The sequence below is a fragment of the Gopherus flavomarginatus genome, chromosome 14 (genome assembly GCF_025201925.1).
Source record: "Gopherus flavomarginatus isolate rGopFla2 chromosome 14, rGopFla2.mat.asm, whole genome shotgun sequence".
Classification (NCBI taxonomy): domain Eukaryota; kingdom Metazoa; phylum Chordata; order Testudines; family Testudinidae; genus Gopherus; species Gopherus flavomarginatus.
The window spans coordinates 38,269,773-38,285,112 of NC_066630.1; the positions used below are offsets into that span (position 1 = coordinate 38,269,773).

At 39.4% G+C, this 15,340-nt stretch overlaps 1 protein-coding gene and 1 non-coding gene across 14 annotated transcripts in view; both read right to left on the reverse strand.

Moving 5' to 3' along the window:
- The window catches only part of CNOT1 (CCR4-NOT transcription complex subunit 1), a 107,699-nt gene that overhangs the window by 33,466 nt on the left and 58,893 nt on the right, over positions 1-15,340 (reverse strand). For 11 of the 13 annotated variants that reach the window (XR_007769342.1, XM_050922951.1, XM_050922955.1 and 8 more), the window contains 10 exons: positions 14,222-14,508; positions 12,554-12,632; positions 10,721-10,954; positions 10,052-10,192; positions 8,571-8,750; positions 4,087-4,203; positions 3,566-3,676; positions 2,602-2,679; positions 2,115-2,292; positions 901-1,031 (listed from right to left, as the gene is read on the reverse strand). Coding sequence is in view for 12 of the 13 variants with exons in the window: in XM_050922951.1 (XP_050778908.1) it covers positions 901-1,031; positions 2,115-2,292; positions 2,602-2,679; positions 3,566-3,676; positions 4,087-4,203; positions 8,571-8,750; positions 10,052-10,192; positions 10,721-10,954; positions 12,554-12,632; positions 14,222-14,508 (1,536 nt within the window). In the remaining variant the exon portion in view is untranslated. The remainder of the gene's footprint in view (positions 1-900; positions 1,032-2,114; positions 2,293-2,601; positions 2,680-3,565; positions 3,677-4,086; positions 4,204-8,570; positions 8,751-10,051; positions 10,193-10,720; positions 10,955-12,553; positions 12,633-14,221; positions 14,509-15,340) is intronic. The other 2 variants (XM_050922952.1, XM_050922953.1) reach the window with 2 other exon arrangements.
- Positions 5,656-5,794, reverse strand: LOC127034516 (small nucleolar RNA SNORA46). Its single transcript, XR_007769415.1, has one exon. It is a non-coding gene; the product is annotated as a small nucleolar RNA SNORA46 (small nucleolar RNA).

Sequence of the window (15,340 nt, forward strand, 5' to 3'; positions counted from 1 at the left end):
CATACAGTGATCAGATCTAGTATCTCCCGTACGGTCCATGCTGGAGCTCTTTTTGGATTTGGGACTGCATCGCCACCCATGCTGATCAGAGCTCCACGCTGGGCAAACAGGAAATGAAAATCAAAATTTCGCGGGGCTTTTCCTGTTTACCTGGCCACTGCAACCGAGTTCAGATTGCTGTCCAGAGCAGTCACAGTGGTGCACTGTGGGATACCGCCCGGAGGCCAATACCATCGATTTGCAGCCACACTAACCCTAATCCGATATGGTAATACTGATTTTAGCGCTACTCCTCTCGTTGGGGAGGAGTACAGAATCCGATTTAAAGAGCCCTTTATATTGATATAAAGGGCCTCGTAGTGTGGACGGGTACAGCGTTAAATCGGTTTAACGCTGCTAAAATTGGTTTAAACGTGTAGTGTAGACCAGGCCTTAGTTACTGCTGCTACCTGGAATCGAAGAGCAATCAGGCATTCAGAAGTAAAAGAGTGAGTCTCTTTACCACAGATCGGACCTACTCCAGTAAATGCGGAGATGCTAACTGCACTTCCCTTACTTCAAAATCAATCTCAAATTTGGTTCAAGTCCCAAGGTACAGATGGGTGGGTCTCATTCTGGTTTTAGTAGATGCTAGCCTAAAAAGTTTCAAGGCAATTTGACACCACTCATAGGAGGAGCTTAGTGCAGAAACAGTTCTGGCAGGACATATGAGGGACTGACATACTTGTGTGAAAGATGCAGACCACCTGCATACATTGTGCTTAACTCCAGTCAACATAACTCGTTCCTCAATTTCAGAAGAGTGCCTTTTGGTGAAAGTGAGAGCGCCCTGCAGGCCATCTTCTACTCTGGACTACAGAAACTTTCTGTAACAAAATCACAATGAGCTCTAGTACTTACAGTAGGATTTAGAGTAATGTGTGGAGCCAGCCCTCCCAGAGAGTAGACGTTGATGTCATGGTAACTGTACTGAGGTTGTGGAGGAACGGATGCTGCACAAGTGGTGTTAGTAGCTGGGGTTGTAGAAGCAGCTGTAGAACATAGAAGTTATAAGAATTCATTAGAGTTGCTTCTTTACTAGAAACTAATTCACTGAGAAACTAAAATTCTACACTTGCCTCATACACTTGGAGTCCATCATTTGAAAAATTAAGTTTTTACCATTTAATTGCAAGGCTTCTGAAAGCAGGGTGATAAGCCAGTAACAGCTTACACCATTCTCCACCTTAATTTGTAGAAAGACAGCACTATTTACTGTCATGCACAAATTATAGCAATCCTTGGCTGCCATTCTGCAAGTGCACCTTGCCACCCTCCCCAGCATACCGTATTTACAAGTTTTCCATGTAAGAACGGTCCATGGCATCATTTCCACTCATTTCTTTAGACTAAATTGCTTACCTTTTTCCAATAGTTTAGGCATCACACTTCACTGATGTTCCAGTCTGTGTTCAAGCATTGAGACTTTGGAATTGTACACTTTTCAGTCAAGCCCCACTACACTGGATTCTTTTGTGAGATAAGCTACACAGGGCTGCTTACCTTATGCTATTACACTTGAGTTTTAAAACCAATCCCGCAGCTCAATCACTATCCTGCTTTTTAGTTTAAGGCAATTGTGTGTACAGACACTGAGTATGGGGACAGTTTTGGTACATCTTTCACTGGGGACTGCACCTTGACACCATGACATGTGAATGACCAAAGCACTTTACCAGTGGGAGTTTTACCTCCTGGTAGGGCCATCCAAGTCAGACAGGTCAAAGGATACGGACCAGATGAAAAGCAGTTCACTGGTCCTCCAGACTGGGGGAATAGGCTAAACATATCCTTGTAAAAAAAAAATTGAGATTGTCATGCTGTTTGCCAGAACAGCTAATACGGAAGCCTTATTTGTCCCTTAAGTGATATCTGACAATGCAGAAAGGATTCCGTTTTTAGTACATGCAAACATGTCTAGAAGCTTTCTAATCAATTCCTTCTCCAAATTCTGGGCTCTCGCCAGATATAAACTCACTAAAAACTGCTGCTATAAGTAATTTAGCAAGCCTCACTTTAACATCAAAAGCAGCAGATTGTATTTTTGCAATACAGCTGAAAAGTCAATTACTTACTGGTTGTTGTGATTGGCGGCAGCTCCTCCGGCTGTTTTACATCCTTCTTTGGAGCAGACAGCTGTTCATCCAAATTTTTCAACCGATCCTTGTCTTTCAGGAGGTTTCCAGGTTTCAGCTCATTGATGTCTAGTGCAAGGTTCTTGCAGAGCACCTCAATCTCAAATTTCAGATTTAGCTGCACAAAATTCCAGTATGATCACTTTAGGTTACACTAATAAGGGAATCCCTCTATGTTTCCCATTCTAGCCCTCATATCTCAAGACTCTAGGCATTAACCAATATTCTGCAAGGAGACTGTCTAGAAGCACTGAAGTTAGCACCAGGACTAAATGAGGCATCTAAATTCAGCAATACTTTAAAGATAGAGTTGAGGACTGAAGTTTGGAAGTCCAACAGTATTCCTGCATTACATTTTGCTAAGCTGATCAGTCAAGAAAATCCATTAATGTTCAGTAAATGTAGAAAAAAGTTAAAAGCAACTTACTTTTAAGTCATGTTCTTGATGCAGCTCAGCTAAAACGTTCATGATTGCCATCGTCCACGGGTTTGGAGGTCTGAAAACCTACCAAAGAATTGGAGAGAAGAGTCAGACAAAGCAATTCCTTTTCAAAAGGTGTAAATTAAAACTCAGCACAAGTGTACTTTAAAACCATAAAACACGTTAACAGCAATTTGTATTTGTATGGCTGTAAAAGGGTGATGACATTTTTCAATAATGGTGTTTATGTAGAGTACATACGGGGAGGAATAGCTCAGTGGTTTGAGCACTGGCCTGCTAAACCCAGGTTGTGAGTTCACTCCTTGAGGAGGCCATTTAGGGATTTGGGGATTGGTCCTGCTTTGAGCAGGGGGTTGGACTAGATCTCCTGAGGTTCCTTCGAACCCTAATAATCTATGATTCTACAACAATATCCCAGCCCAGCAGTATGTTTGGGGAAAACACCTCAGTTTAGCATTAAAGAAAATGTAATGCAAAGTTAATTCCAAACTGGAACATTAGAAGGAGCCAGTTCACTGTAGTTTTCATTTGCCAGATCAAACAGTGCCATTGCAGAAGCAGAACTGGGGAGACAAAAGCTGATCCAGGAAGGAGAAGGACACAAAGCTAATGAGGTTTAGAAGAAAACTGGGCTCTGGGACTTCCCCCATTTGGGGGCAAACCAAGGAACAAAGCTTATTCCAACCAAGCCATTCTTCCAGAATAAAAAGTGAAACATCTACAAGATCTCTCTTCCCTTTTTCTCAGGTCACAATCTCTTTACACACCTTGTTTCCATCCATTTCCTTTCCAATCACCTGACATAAGATACTTAGTTTTGAATGAATAATTTGTTTAAAAAAAATATCCAGTTAGTTTACATTTGTTACATTACAATATTTGCTAGTTAGTTAGTTTGGAGAGCCACTTCAATAGTTATGTCTCAGTCAGCAGGTTTGAGTTCACTTACCACACTCCTGACACTGGATTCTAAGACTTTGGCAACAAATGGTACTACATAAAGCAACTCCTGTTGCCCCTTAACATAAGCCTCCAGAAGTAACGATTTCACATCCAAATCCTAAAACACAAAAATGTCAATTAAACTTAGGTGTGGTGCAAGATACACTCCTATTTCTTGTTGGGCTACAGTTTCATTATAGCATTGACATTTGGTGAAATAAGACAGCCTTAGAATTTTATGGAGCTGCTACTTTTTCTGGGAAGTAATTACTTTGCACACAAGATAGTAAACATTTAAAAAAGGTACCTAATGTGTATTTACGGGGACAAAGTTACTTAAATCTTGCAAAAGTATGGAGTCTGGAACCTTTGATAAATAAGGTATTAAAACGTTCACAGATTTTAGTACTTCAGCAAGCTTATTGTACAAAAGGTAAGAGGTTTAAGGCTAAAGTTCAGCTGACTTTTTTTACTTCAAAACTATCACAAGCTTAACAAGTTTTTGGGGACAGATTAAATGTGAGCTACCGTGTGCAAGATGGGTTTATTTTTAGCCAACGTGATCATTCCCAGCCAGTGGCCAAGGTTCTTCAGAAGGGAACGGTCAGAGAAGTTGGCTGCAGCTTTATCTGATGTCAGTAGCACCTAACGGATGATTAAAAAGAACAAATTAGATAAACTATGAGAAACACCCAAAGTCAAGTTAAGCATTTAATACACACTGACTTTAGAAAGTCTTCAATTCTAGAACACTGAAGTATTTAGCTGCACTTTAACCATGAAGGAGAGTCCTTTGACTTTAGTACACTGAAACTATGGTTTGTCAAGTTTCTAGGAATAGTCCCCAAATAGCCTGTAAGGAGAACTACAATAAGTTCTTCTCCTTCCAAGGAGCCTTAAAACAAACTGCCAACATCCGGAAAAGTACAACTCGATGCTAGGACTGCCACACCTATGCCTCTTGAAAATCAGCAATCCAGAATTCCACACAACGGCTAGAAATCCCTCCTATCTAGTGAGAGGGAGTGTGGGTGAGGCGATAGATATTTTTATTAGCCAACTTCTGTTGGAGACACACAAGCTTCGAGCTTACAGAAAGCTCTTCAGGCCTGAGAAGAGGATTCGGGCCATGTCTACGCTACAAAATTACGTTGACCTAACTTATATTAGCATAGAGACATTAAGTCAGTGGTATGTGTCCTCACAAGGAGCCAAGTGTGCATACGAGTGGTTTAACTGTAATGTCTCTATGCTGACATAAGTTAGGTCAATTAATTTTGTAGCGTAGACATGGCCCGAGTACTCTTCCCAGGCCTGAAGAGCTTTCTGTAAGCTTAAAGCTTGTGTGTCTCCAACAGAAGTTGGCCTAATAAAAATATCATCTCACTCACACCTCATCTCACTAGATAGGAGGGATTTCTAGCTGTTGTGTCAGCGTGGGGCATTGTGGGACGGCTCCTGGAGGCCAACAACAAGTTATCTACACTGACACTGTTGACCTAATTACATCAACCGTGACTCTATGCCACTCAGGGAGTGGTGTTACTAAATCAGTGTAGACGGGTACTTCTGTTGGAAGAGACAAGTTTAAGTGAAGACACTGACATCTAGGTCAATGCAATGCAGTTAGGCTGAGTTAAGCTGCCTAGTGTAGATCAACCCTTAGGTGTCACCGCTAAATACAAGGTGGAAAGGATTGTTTAGCATAAGTGGCTAACGCACATTCCAGGGACCACTGAAGGTGAAGTGGCCTGATATCACCATCTTCAATGGTCCCTGGAAATGTGCCTTAGCTTCTTATGATTAACAATTTGTTTCACTTCATATTTAGCTGTGACACTGAGCACATTTCCCAGCTGTGAAAGAGCCCTGTATAAGCCCTCGAAAGCTTGTCTCTCTCACCAACATAAGTCTATCCAAGAAAAAGGGTATTACTTCACCCACTTTGTGTCTCATATCCTGGGACCAAAACAGCTACAAAAACACTGCATACCTCCCAGATAACGCCATGTAAACCATCAGCAGTGAAGCATAAGTAGTTAGCTTCCCAAATAGTTCAAGTCAGTTCTGGTCTCTGAAGACCTTTTAAACATGTAGTTCTGTTCCTTAGCTTATAGTAGCATCAACCAAACAGTAGAAGGTCAATTGTGCTCAGAAGAGTGCCAAGGAATTATTTTGCACTACAGCGTAACCTATAGTGGGGAGAAATCCCATCCACAGGTTTAAAAATAGTGCTAGTTGACATACTGGTAATTCACTCCTGTTTTTCCATTTTCCCCAGGCCATTTCTACAAAATTCCTTATGTTAAAATTGGGCTGCATTTAACCTTCCTCTGCCTGCACTTCCACTTTCATTTTTATTCTATTCATATTTTTTTGTTCTAACTAGAGGTCACCAAATGAAATTAATAGACAGCAGGTTTAAAACAAAAGGAAGTATTTCTTCAGACACCACACAGTCAATCTGCAGAACTCTTTGCCAGAGGATGTTGAGAAGGCCAAGACTAACAGGATTCATAAAGGAACTAGATAGCCATTGATGGACCTATTAGCCAGGATGGGCAGGGATAGTGTCCCTAGCCTGTTTGCCAGAAGCTGGGAATGGGAGACAGGGGAACGGATCACTTGATTACCTGTTCTGTTCATTCCCTCTGAAGCACCTGGCATTGGCCACTGTCAGAAGAAAGGATACTGGGCTACATGGATCTTTGGTCTGACTCAGTATGGCCGTTCTTTTGTTCTCCCTCATACTTCTATTGCCAAAGTAGTATACAGACTATGCTTTCCTCAGGCAGCCTAAGGGTTCCTTCAGTATTTTCCTACTGCCTTCACACCTTTCATACAATCTTTTCCACTTGAGAATTCTGAGAAAAATGGCCATTATCATTCATGTAAACCCTTAAAATTAAACTTGTGGATTAACAATGAAATACTCTGCAGAAGACATTTTTAAAAACATGACTGCCTTGAGATTAAATTTATCCAGCAGTATGCCAGCATACTGTGTCATTGTGTGGCTTTGCCCATTTAATTCAGGGGGTTGTCTACACCAATTTATAAGGGTACAGTTAAACCACTGCAAACCCCTTTGTGGATACTAACTTCTGTTTAAGACTCTCTTGTTTAAGTTTAGCTTCAACATATACCAATCAACTTAAGCTTAATCAAAAATAAGCCTGATTTAAAAACAAGTAAGAGCATCCACACAACCTTTTTACTGGTACAAGTGAGTTGATTTCTAATCACACCTTTAAACCAGCCAGAACTCTTGCCATTTCAACAAGTCCTTCAAATGGTGTAAACTGTAGGATCAAGGACCAACACCCCTACGGTTTTGTAGGGCACCATACACGCCCATGGTATTCCCCAAACCCCGCAAATTCATAAAATTTTATTAGAAGCTTGCTAGATTCATCATGTCACTGCAAGTCTTATTTAAAAAGACTCTGGCACTAGAGTGTTTTGTTTCACAAATCCTACGTAGTGAGTCAGTTCTAACAAGATAGTTTCATTTCTTCAATTTATTACAATGAATGACATCTGTAAGACATCTATTAACTGGTCAGCATTTTCTTGGATATGCATTCAAGCAGGCTCTATCTGCAACTCTGATTCTTGGTACAAAGAATGGATACAGTATTTCATCTGACCATTCACTGCAGTCTGCAAGCACAAGTATTTAAAGTGTATCCCAACCGCAAGAATGTTACTTCTAAGAAGCTGAAAATTGACAAGTCACTGATAAAGAATAAAAAAGTGGCAACACACTGATATCAAGCCAGTTTACACACTCAAGTCTTAGTCATCAGATTCAAAACCTAGTTATCTAAACCTAAAAGTGTTGTTATACTAAACAGGTTTGTAACTAACATAATAGATAACTAGCAGCCAAAAAAAACCAAACATGTTAATAGATATATCCTATTTCCTGACATAAGCTCAGTTACCCCTGGTCTGCTGAACCATACTTTTTGGAATTTAGTAGTCCTGTCAAAAACTTACTCTAAATGAACTAATAAAATTAAGGGATTGCTCCCCTTTCTATAAAGTTATGATTTTAAAATCATGACCATCTGGACACTGTTCCTATTTTATATGTAATTCTGAATGGTTTAATATAAAGATTTAATACAAATGTTTCAGAAAAGCATTTTTCAAGTTTTGTTGAATTTGTGTATGTTAACATTGAAACAGTTAACTAGTCTATAGAAAAACAACTAAACAGCAGTTGAACACACTACACCTGCCCTGGAGTCTCCCAAGCTGTTGGTTTTATAGCCCCGTTTTCCTTTTAAATGGATAATCTTTCCTGTGCTACTGTTTGAAATAAAAAACACCCACTCTCCCACACACAGAAGTTATCTATACAAGTGCTGTCAAATGCAAACATTTTCCCCTCTAATTTTTCACAAGTTTGCAGCGGGGCTTTGGAGCTGTGCCCCGGCTCGGCTCCGGCTCCAGGCAAAAACCTGCAGTTCTTCTGCTCTGGAGCTGCTTCGCTTCCAGCTCCAGGCTCTGCTCCAAAGCCCTGGTTTTTAGGTATAATTCTCCAGATGCAAGTGCAGTTTTTAAGTTGATTATGTCCCTATCACAGTGTCTCTTTACATTACTTTAAATGTTAATAGCCAATAGGCAGAGTCAATAGAAAGAATAATACACTATGGTAAGGTCTCCGTCTTATTGAGGCATGCCAAGGAAAACGTCCTTCTCCCATGACAAAAAGAGCTTCATAATGAACTCCTGTCCCTGCCAACCAAGCCTTGCAGGAGACAGTGTTCAGCCAAAACAGCAGCACAGGTAGATACCAAACCTACTCAACATTTAGAAAGGACCATCTAAAGGCCAATCACAATACTCAAGGCACTTTTCCTATCCAAACTATGAAAAAAACTGTCTATTTGGTAAATAAGGGATAAATTTAGAAGTTTCACACTATATTTGGATAGCGTTGCAGTGTCTGTATTACTGAAAACTGCAATTAGGCATCAGAAGAAAAGCAACATACTACTCACCTTGATATTTCTGTAGGTTTCATTCAGAACCATCTTGTTAAACTCTGGATTCTTAAGAGTGTCAAGGAAATTTGAATATAGGCTGTGAAAATTTGGCTCAATACTGACTCTCTTCATCACAAGATACTGTGAAACCCAAGGCATGAACTCCTCTTTCACAGTTTCCTTCAGCTCCTCAACCTGGCCTCACCACAAAATAAAGTCACAGAAATTAGGATGAAAAAACAGACTGGGGGGAAAATGACTTGACCACTACTGATAAATTGTACTAAATATTTTAGTGCTTGTTTTGACTGAGTGGTTCCCGAATCATTTTGGTCATTCAAGGATTACTTTAGCCAATGAATCAACTTAAAATCTGTTTCAAGCACTTGAGTGCAGTAACCCCATCTTTTGTGAAATGCTAGATAATTACTGCATTACAGATCATTAAAGTAAGAGTTTAATTTAGTTTAATTACTGAAGGACAGCCCTAGACATTGAATGTGTCTGTTCACAGAACAGAGACCATAGGTGGCAGCCCTGGAGCAGGTTTCTACTGCTACTGTGTACCTAAACTCTAACCTAGAGACTCTAGTGGAAGAGGATAGCAGCTTAATCTCTGATAATCAGAGCTAAGGATTGTATAGTCAAACAGATACTAGCTGTGGTTGCACTTTCTGCAGTGCGAATACTTGTCTAAATCACACCAAAAACAGCCATTAAAGTATTGTCCAAACAGTGATACTACTAGTACAAAACCTCTTTATTATAGCAGCTACCTACGAGGAAGTGTTCCCTTGAAACCAGAGGGGAATAGAATGTGACAATACACTGTTCTAGTTTACAAAAAGGATGTTGCTTTGTGAAGAGAATGAAGCAGCATCATTGAACAAGAGCAGTTAACTATTCAAAGATTACTCGATAACATTTCTTTGATGTGAAATATAGCAACACTAACATGGTCATTACTATTTCATCTTGGTACTCTTATCTTTGGGAGAATTGTTGAAAATAGCACGCAAAGAATATCTTTTAGAAGGGTACACTTGAAACTATTACTAACTTTTTTAAATGGACTAGATTTCAAGTACTAGAGTTGTCACTGAACTTGCCATCAATTTTTTTTCTTAAATAAAGTGTGTTGCTGTGACACCTATCCCTGTACATCAGATGTAGCACCCAAAACTATTTTTTAAAAAGACCAAAAAATTTAAGCTATGAGATTTCAAGTAGATCTCCCTAAAAAAAGGGGAAGAGGGAATTATTCAATGCAGTGCTGTAGGAATACACATCTTCTAGTCCCACAGTAGAAGGGCTACGAACAGACTCTGAGATGAGGAAATTAGTTAATATTCTTACAAAATATAGTATTAAAGATCTATAAAGTTTGTTTTTGCAAGAATTTCTGTTCACCTTCATCATCCATGACATTGGAACAGATTACTTCCTGCTAGAAACAGGTAATACAATGAAACAAGATAACATTCTGCCACACTTGCCTTCTGTGTCATATTTGATTGAGATAGATTATTGAATATGAAAGCAATTTTTTCCTGAACATTTTCTGGGGGCTCCACAATTCTCTCAGTTTGATCTGTTGCCACAAGCAAGGTATCGATGTTGGTAGTATTAATGGAAGGCTGTAGAAAGATAACGACAAATAAGAAAAACATATTGCAAAGAGGGACAGTACTGAGGCAAAAGGTCAAGGAGGACTTTTGGTCAGTTTAATAGTAAAGTTAGCACTTTGATCTTCTATTGAGAAAGGTGACAGGGTGGAAAAAGCAGTATTTATGAAGTGCGAATATTCAACCCAATCCCCATTCATTAGGTCTATAGTTCCCTCTTTTAAAAAAAGGCACGCTGCAACATGAAAACCATGTTACTCCCTTAATATTTTCTAGGCAAAAAGCAAAAATAGCTAAAGACTCATTGGCAAAAGGCTGGCCTGTGAAGAACAAGGTTATTTACTACCAGTCAAAAAAGGCTTGTAAGACTAAATGCTTTAAGCTACAAATATGAATCCAAAACAGGATCACAACTTGACAACCTAAAATATAAAAAAACTTCACGACTGGTTAACCCCTAGGTACTCATTAAGCGCCAGCTGTTTCCATAATTCTGTTGATCTCCCAATAAAAGTCTCATGAAGCAATAGGGTAACTTACCGGCACATCCTTTTTGAAGCTGACTCCAGTTGGTCGGGTGATTGTAATGGTTTTTGCTACAGTGGTAGTGGTGGTGGAGGTGGTTACTATAGTGCTGACTTGGCCAGCAAGAGGAGCTTTTGCTGGAACCTGGGCCTGGGCCTGAGCCTGGGCAAGTGCAATACTTCCAGGAGTGGTGATTGAACCCTGCATCTTCACAGGAGGATCTCTGGATTGTTGTCCATATTCAATGTACTAAAGTAAGGCAGACAAGAGACGTACTGAAATTCACACAGGTAGCAATCAAACGGCATCTTCATACTAGAGTCCTCCCAACTCTAGTTCACCACATTGAACTTTACAGAAAGTTGTAGTCTGGAAATTTTGTAGGAAAGTTTCTGGGTAATTCCAGAACCAGAATTAAATCACTCTGTATGACATTTGTAAATTCACTTGCAAAACTTGAACTCCCTGTTAAGTGAAGTTCTACTAGAGAAGCCTCTTTTCAGTCTCTGTTTATGTAATGGTAAAGAAGGACTGGATGGTATGGCCTTCAAAGGCATGAATGCTATCCCCAAGCTAGAGGGGCTACTGCTGAGTGCCACAAGGCTTGAGACTCCCTTCCAAGTCCACAGACAGATAGCATTCCCCACACTGCTGGCCTGCAGAGTGAGAAAAATGTAAGGGCAATGTGTGAACATCGAAAGACCTGCCATGCAGAGTGGACAAGAAAGTCAGTTCCAATAATCTGTCTTAAATTTCTACATCCACAGAAGTAATTCTACAGTGGTGCATTTGCCTAGATCAGTGGTTCTCAAACTGGGGGTCACAACCCCTCAAGGGGTCACAAGGTTATTATGTGGGGGGGGTCACGTGCTGTCAGCCTCCACCCCAAATCCCACTTTGCCTCCAGCATTTATCATAGTGGTAAATATTTTTAAAGTGTTATTAATTTATAAGTGGGTCACACTCAGAGGCTTGCTGTGTGAAAGGGGTCACCAATACAAGTGTTTTGAGAACCATGGGCCTAGATATTTACAATGCAGGAGTAAAAAAGTATACAGATGCCAGATGTATCACTTAAACCAATAATCTAATAGTTGAGACAGCTATGAGATTTTGCTTTATTTGTGGAGTAAAGGTATTGTCTACTTGACATCATGGCAGACCTTTATTTTTACCGAGCTGCAACTAAACATTCAAAAAAGTGTGGCCTTAGGATAACCTTCTGTACATGCCTGCCCCCACCCAAACAGAAAGATCATTGAGACAAACCCATAATCAACATTGCTTTTACTGTTTGAACTACAGTATGTTCCCATCATTTTGATCAGACCTTCAGGAACCTAGTTCTTCTGTCCCTTGTTTGGATTACTTTTAGCAGGTCTGAATACATAATTTGATCATTAACCACAGAGGAGAGGCATTTATTCAATAGGGGAGCCCAAAATTCTGACAGACACAGGAATATAAACCCCTGAGAAGATTCATGGCAAGGATTAGATCTTAGACATTAATACATGACGACACTTTTTAAGTGACAATATGCCCTGGATGGCCATATGGCTACAGAGGTTAGGCACTTATTTCAAAACAGCAAGCCAAATAAACTTACAGAAAAATGGAAGGCACTGGTCCCTACCCCCTACTGCCATTCCCCCAAACCCAAGGAAAATGCATTCAAATCTACCATTTGCTCACACAAAACATTAAAAATTGTTTGTATTTTGTTTTTATGGACTTGTACTGTCATACAAAACTTATGAACGTTTAAGGCCATTTTTAATGCAAATAGAAATCAACTCAATCGTTTATCAAATTAATGAATTAGTTCTATCATTTTTAAACACTCACCTCCTGTAGGTGATGAGGGAACTGTATAAAGTGACTAATAGAAGCCAAGTGCTGACAATACTGGGGATAGTCCTTCAATCTGTCAACAGTAAAACTATCCATTAGTCAGAGAGAAAGCATGAGCCCTGATCAAGAACATACCACAGCGCAATATAAACTGGTTACTGGCTATGTTGCTCCCTTAACACATCAAAGTTGCTTCTAAACTTTCCAGCTGTGCTATACAAGTGATTTTTGTAAGAAGATTTGTTGCAAAATAATTTGAGAGCAGTTACCCTTGCATTGCACTGCTATTAAGTCCTACTAATCCATTTATTCCCAAATATTTAACACCTAGACAGTTTACTATTCAGCAAGGCAACAACCTCACTAGATGCTAAATTTTGTGTCTGCAGCAAAAGGCAGCTTGATTATACTTCTAGTTTAATGTTTAGAACTACCCCTATAGCTGACAATGAAGCCTCTCCCTGTATGCACAGTGGTTTTATTCTGTGTGTTTGAGAATGCAAGATAGAGCACTACTAAAATGGATGAAAACTAAGTTTTAAAATCCCATGTATAATGGTATGTGCATTTTACCAAGAGAGAAGTAATAGAGGCTGCTAAAGTATTGGGTATGTCAGTCTTAACAGTGCGATTCTATTCTGCTAGGCTATAGAATGTTAATAGTTGTAACAAGACATCCAGCTATATAAAACAACTGTTTGTCTCTTAGAATATTTCAGGCTACATTTTAAGGCTGGATAAGGTGGTAAAGAAGAAACTGAGGAATAAGGGCAGAAGCATCTTGGGCAGAATCATGTTTTCAGAGCATACATTTAAAAGGAGCTAAATTGGCACCTCAATTAAGGAAGTCTTCTTAAATATAAGGAGGAAGACTTTTCCCTAGTGTCTCTAGTGATACTTAGAGAGCCAGACTTTCCAGACAGTTTCCCCATTTGCAAACAAAGAGCCTATATTCCATGCCTCAAATACCTGGGAAAGTCTAAGTGTCTGAGGAAGTGGTCTCACTGGCAATGTTTCATAGGCATTTTGTGGAAAGAGGAAAAATTAAGCATCTGCTAGCTGAGACGTATGCAGATAGTGAAGTTTGGAGATTTTCTTTGTATTACTACAGGGGTATTTCTTGTAACCCTACAGATAGCCGGTTAAGTAGAACATTCCACAACATGGCTCATCCGAGAGGATTTAACACTTTAGTGAGGGACTAAAATTTGTGTTTTATAGCAGCACTTAGTGTTTGACCAATCTCACTTCAGAATTCTCTATGTGCATCCTTATCATTCAAGAGTAACTTAAGTTACTTCTTAACCAGGGGATCAAGCTTCACCCATTTAGTCTCTAAAGTGCTGATATACCATTAAGTCAAGTCTTAACACTTAACTGAATTAGATTTCATAAAATATCGTCAGCTGAATTTTAGAGAGATGTTTGAATGTCGTTTCAACTCATGTTGACTATATTTAAAACACAAAAACTGACCATCTTAGGTAGGCTTTATATGTGAGCTTGGAATTGGTGAATTATGTTCTAGTTTTGAGATGTCTAAGTATTATGACATACCATTAACCTGTATTGCTACTACTAAGCATATGACTAGAGCAGACACAAGTTTAATAAGATATCCCATACAATTTTTTTTTTGAAAGATTACAAAAAATCACTCACCTATTTTTAAATCTATCTAGTGCAGCAATACCAAAATAGTACATTTTGGATGCAAAAGGCTTTCGTAAGGCTTCAAGAACATAGCGCAGGGCCAGGCCCAATGCCATGTAAGTAACCAGTCCTTTCTCTATTATCCCACCAAAGAGGCAGGCTGTTATGTGCAGCTCTTTGTCTGGGTATTGGGGGAAAAAACGGTACTCCTCAAACAAGTTCCTCAGCATACAGTTAAACACTTCTCGTTCCCGCTTAATGTTGGAGTCCTTAAACCTCTGTAGCATTTCTAACACCTGCAAAGAAATAGAAACTGTTACCAAGAGACTTATTTCATCTCAGCCCTTTCACACCAGTGGGTTCAAGAGCACCTGCAACTAGTCACTAATGTAAATTGCACTGGGAAAACCCAATTCCCAGTACAGAACTTGGGGCGGGGATCTATATGTAAAACTCAAAAACACTCAAAACTTTTATTATTTAAAGTCTTGTCAAGTGATGGCTGGAAACTAGCTTTTAGTGTAGCTGTTCTGCAGATTGTGGATGCTAGAAACCTCATCTGCTTGTACTGTAGCTTTCTTACAATTGTTCAGGTATCGTTTTTACAAAAGCTTTTGAGTAGTCTGTCAATCAGATAGCACTGCTACATTTATAGGTTACGTGGCTTCATCTCAGCTGTACACATTCAAATTGGGCTAAGTTTACGTACATAGTGTCAGCCCAAAAAGTACTAATTTTTAAAGCACCGAAAAGTGCAATTATGGTCAGAAAAGGGACCATGTTTAAAAAACCACTCACTCAGATCTGCTCTCTACATATCCCAGCTGTCTGCTTTAGGCTTTATTTTTATTTTAAGACCAACCTCGTTAGCACAGTATAGCTAACAGAAATGAGAAAGCTAGATTTTATTTGGTTCAGAGTAAATTCTGACTGCAGAATCATCATTGGGATAAGACATACCCCTCTCATTTGAATTTCATTCTAAGGTTGAGTTTGTAGGACTGGCAGTTATACAGATCTTTAGCTATAAAACTAATGGAGTTTGATCAAAACATGGAATCCCAAGGAGTCATTTTAATTGGTATAATCGTTTTAAATCTTCCCCAGGAATCTCTAAATGGTTATGAA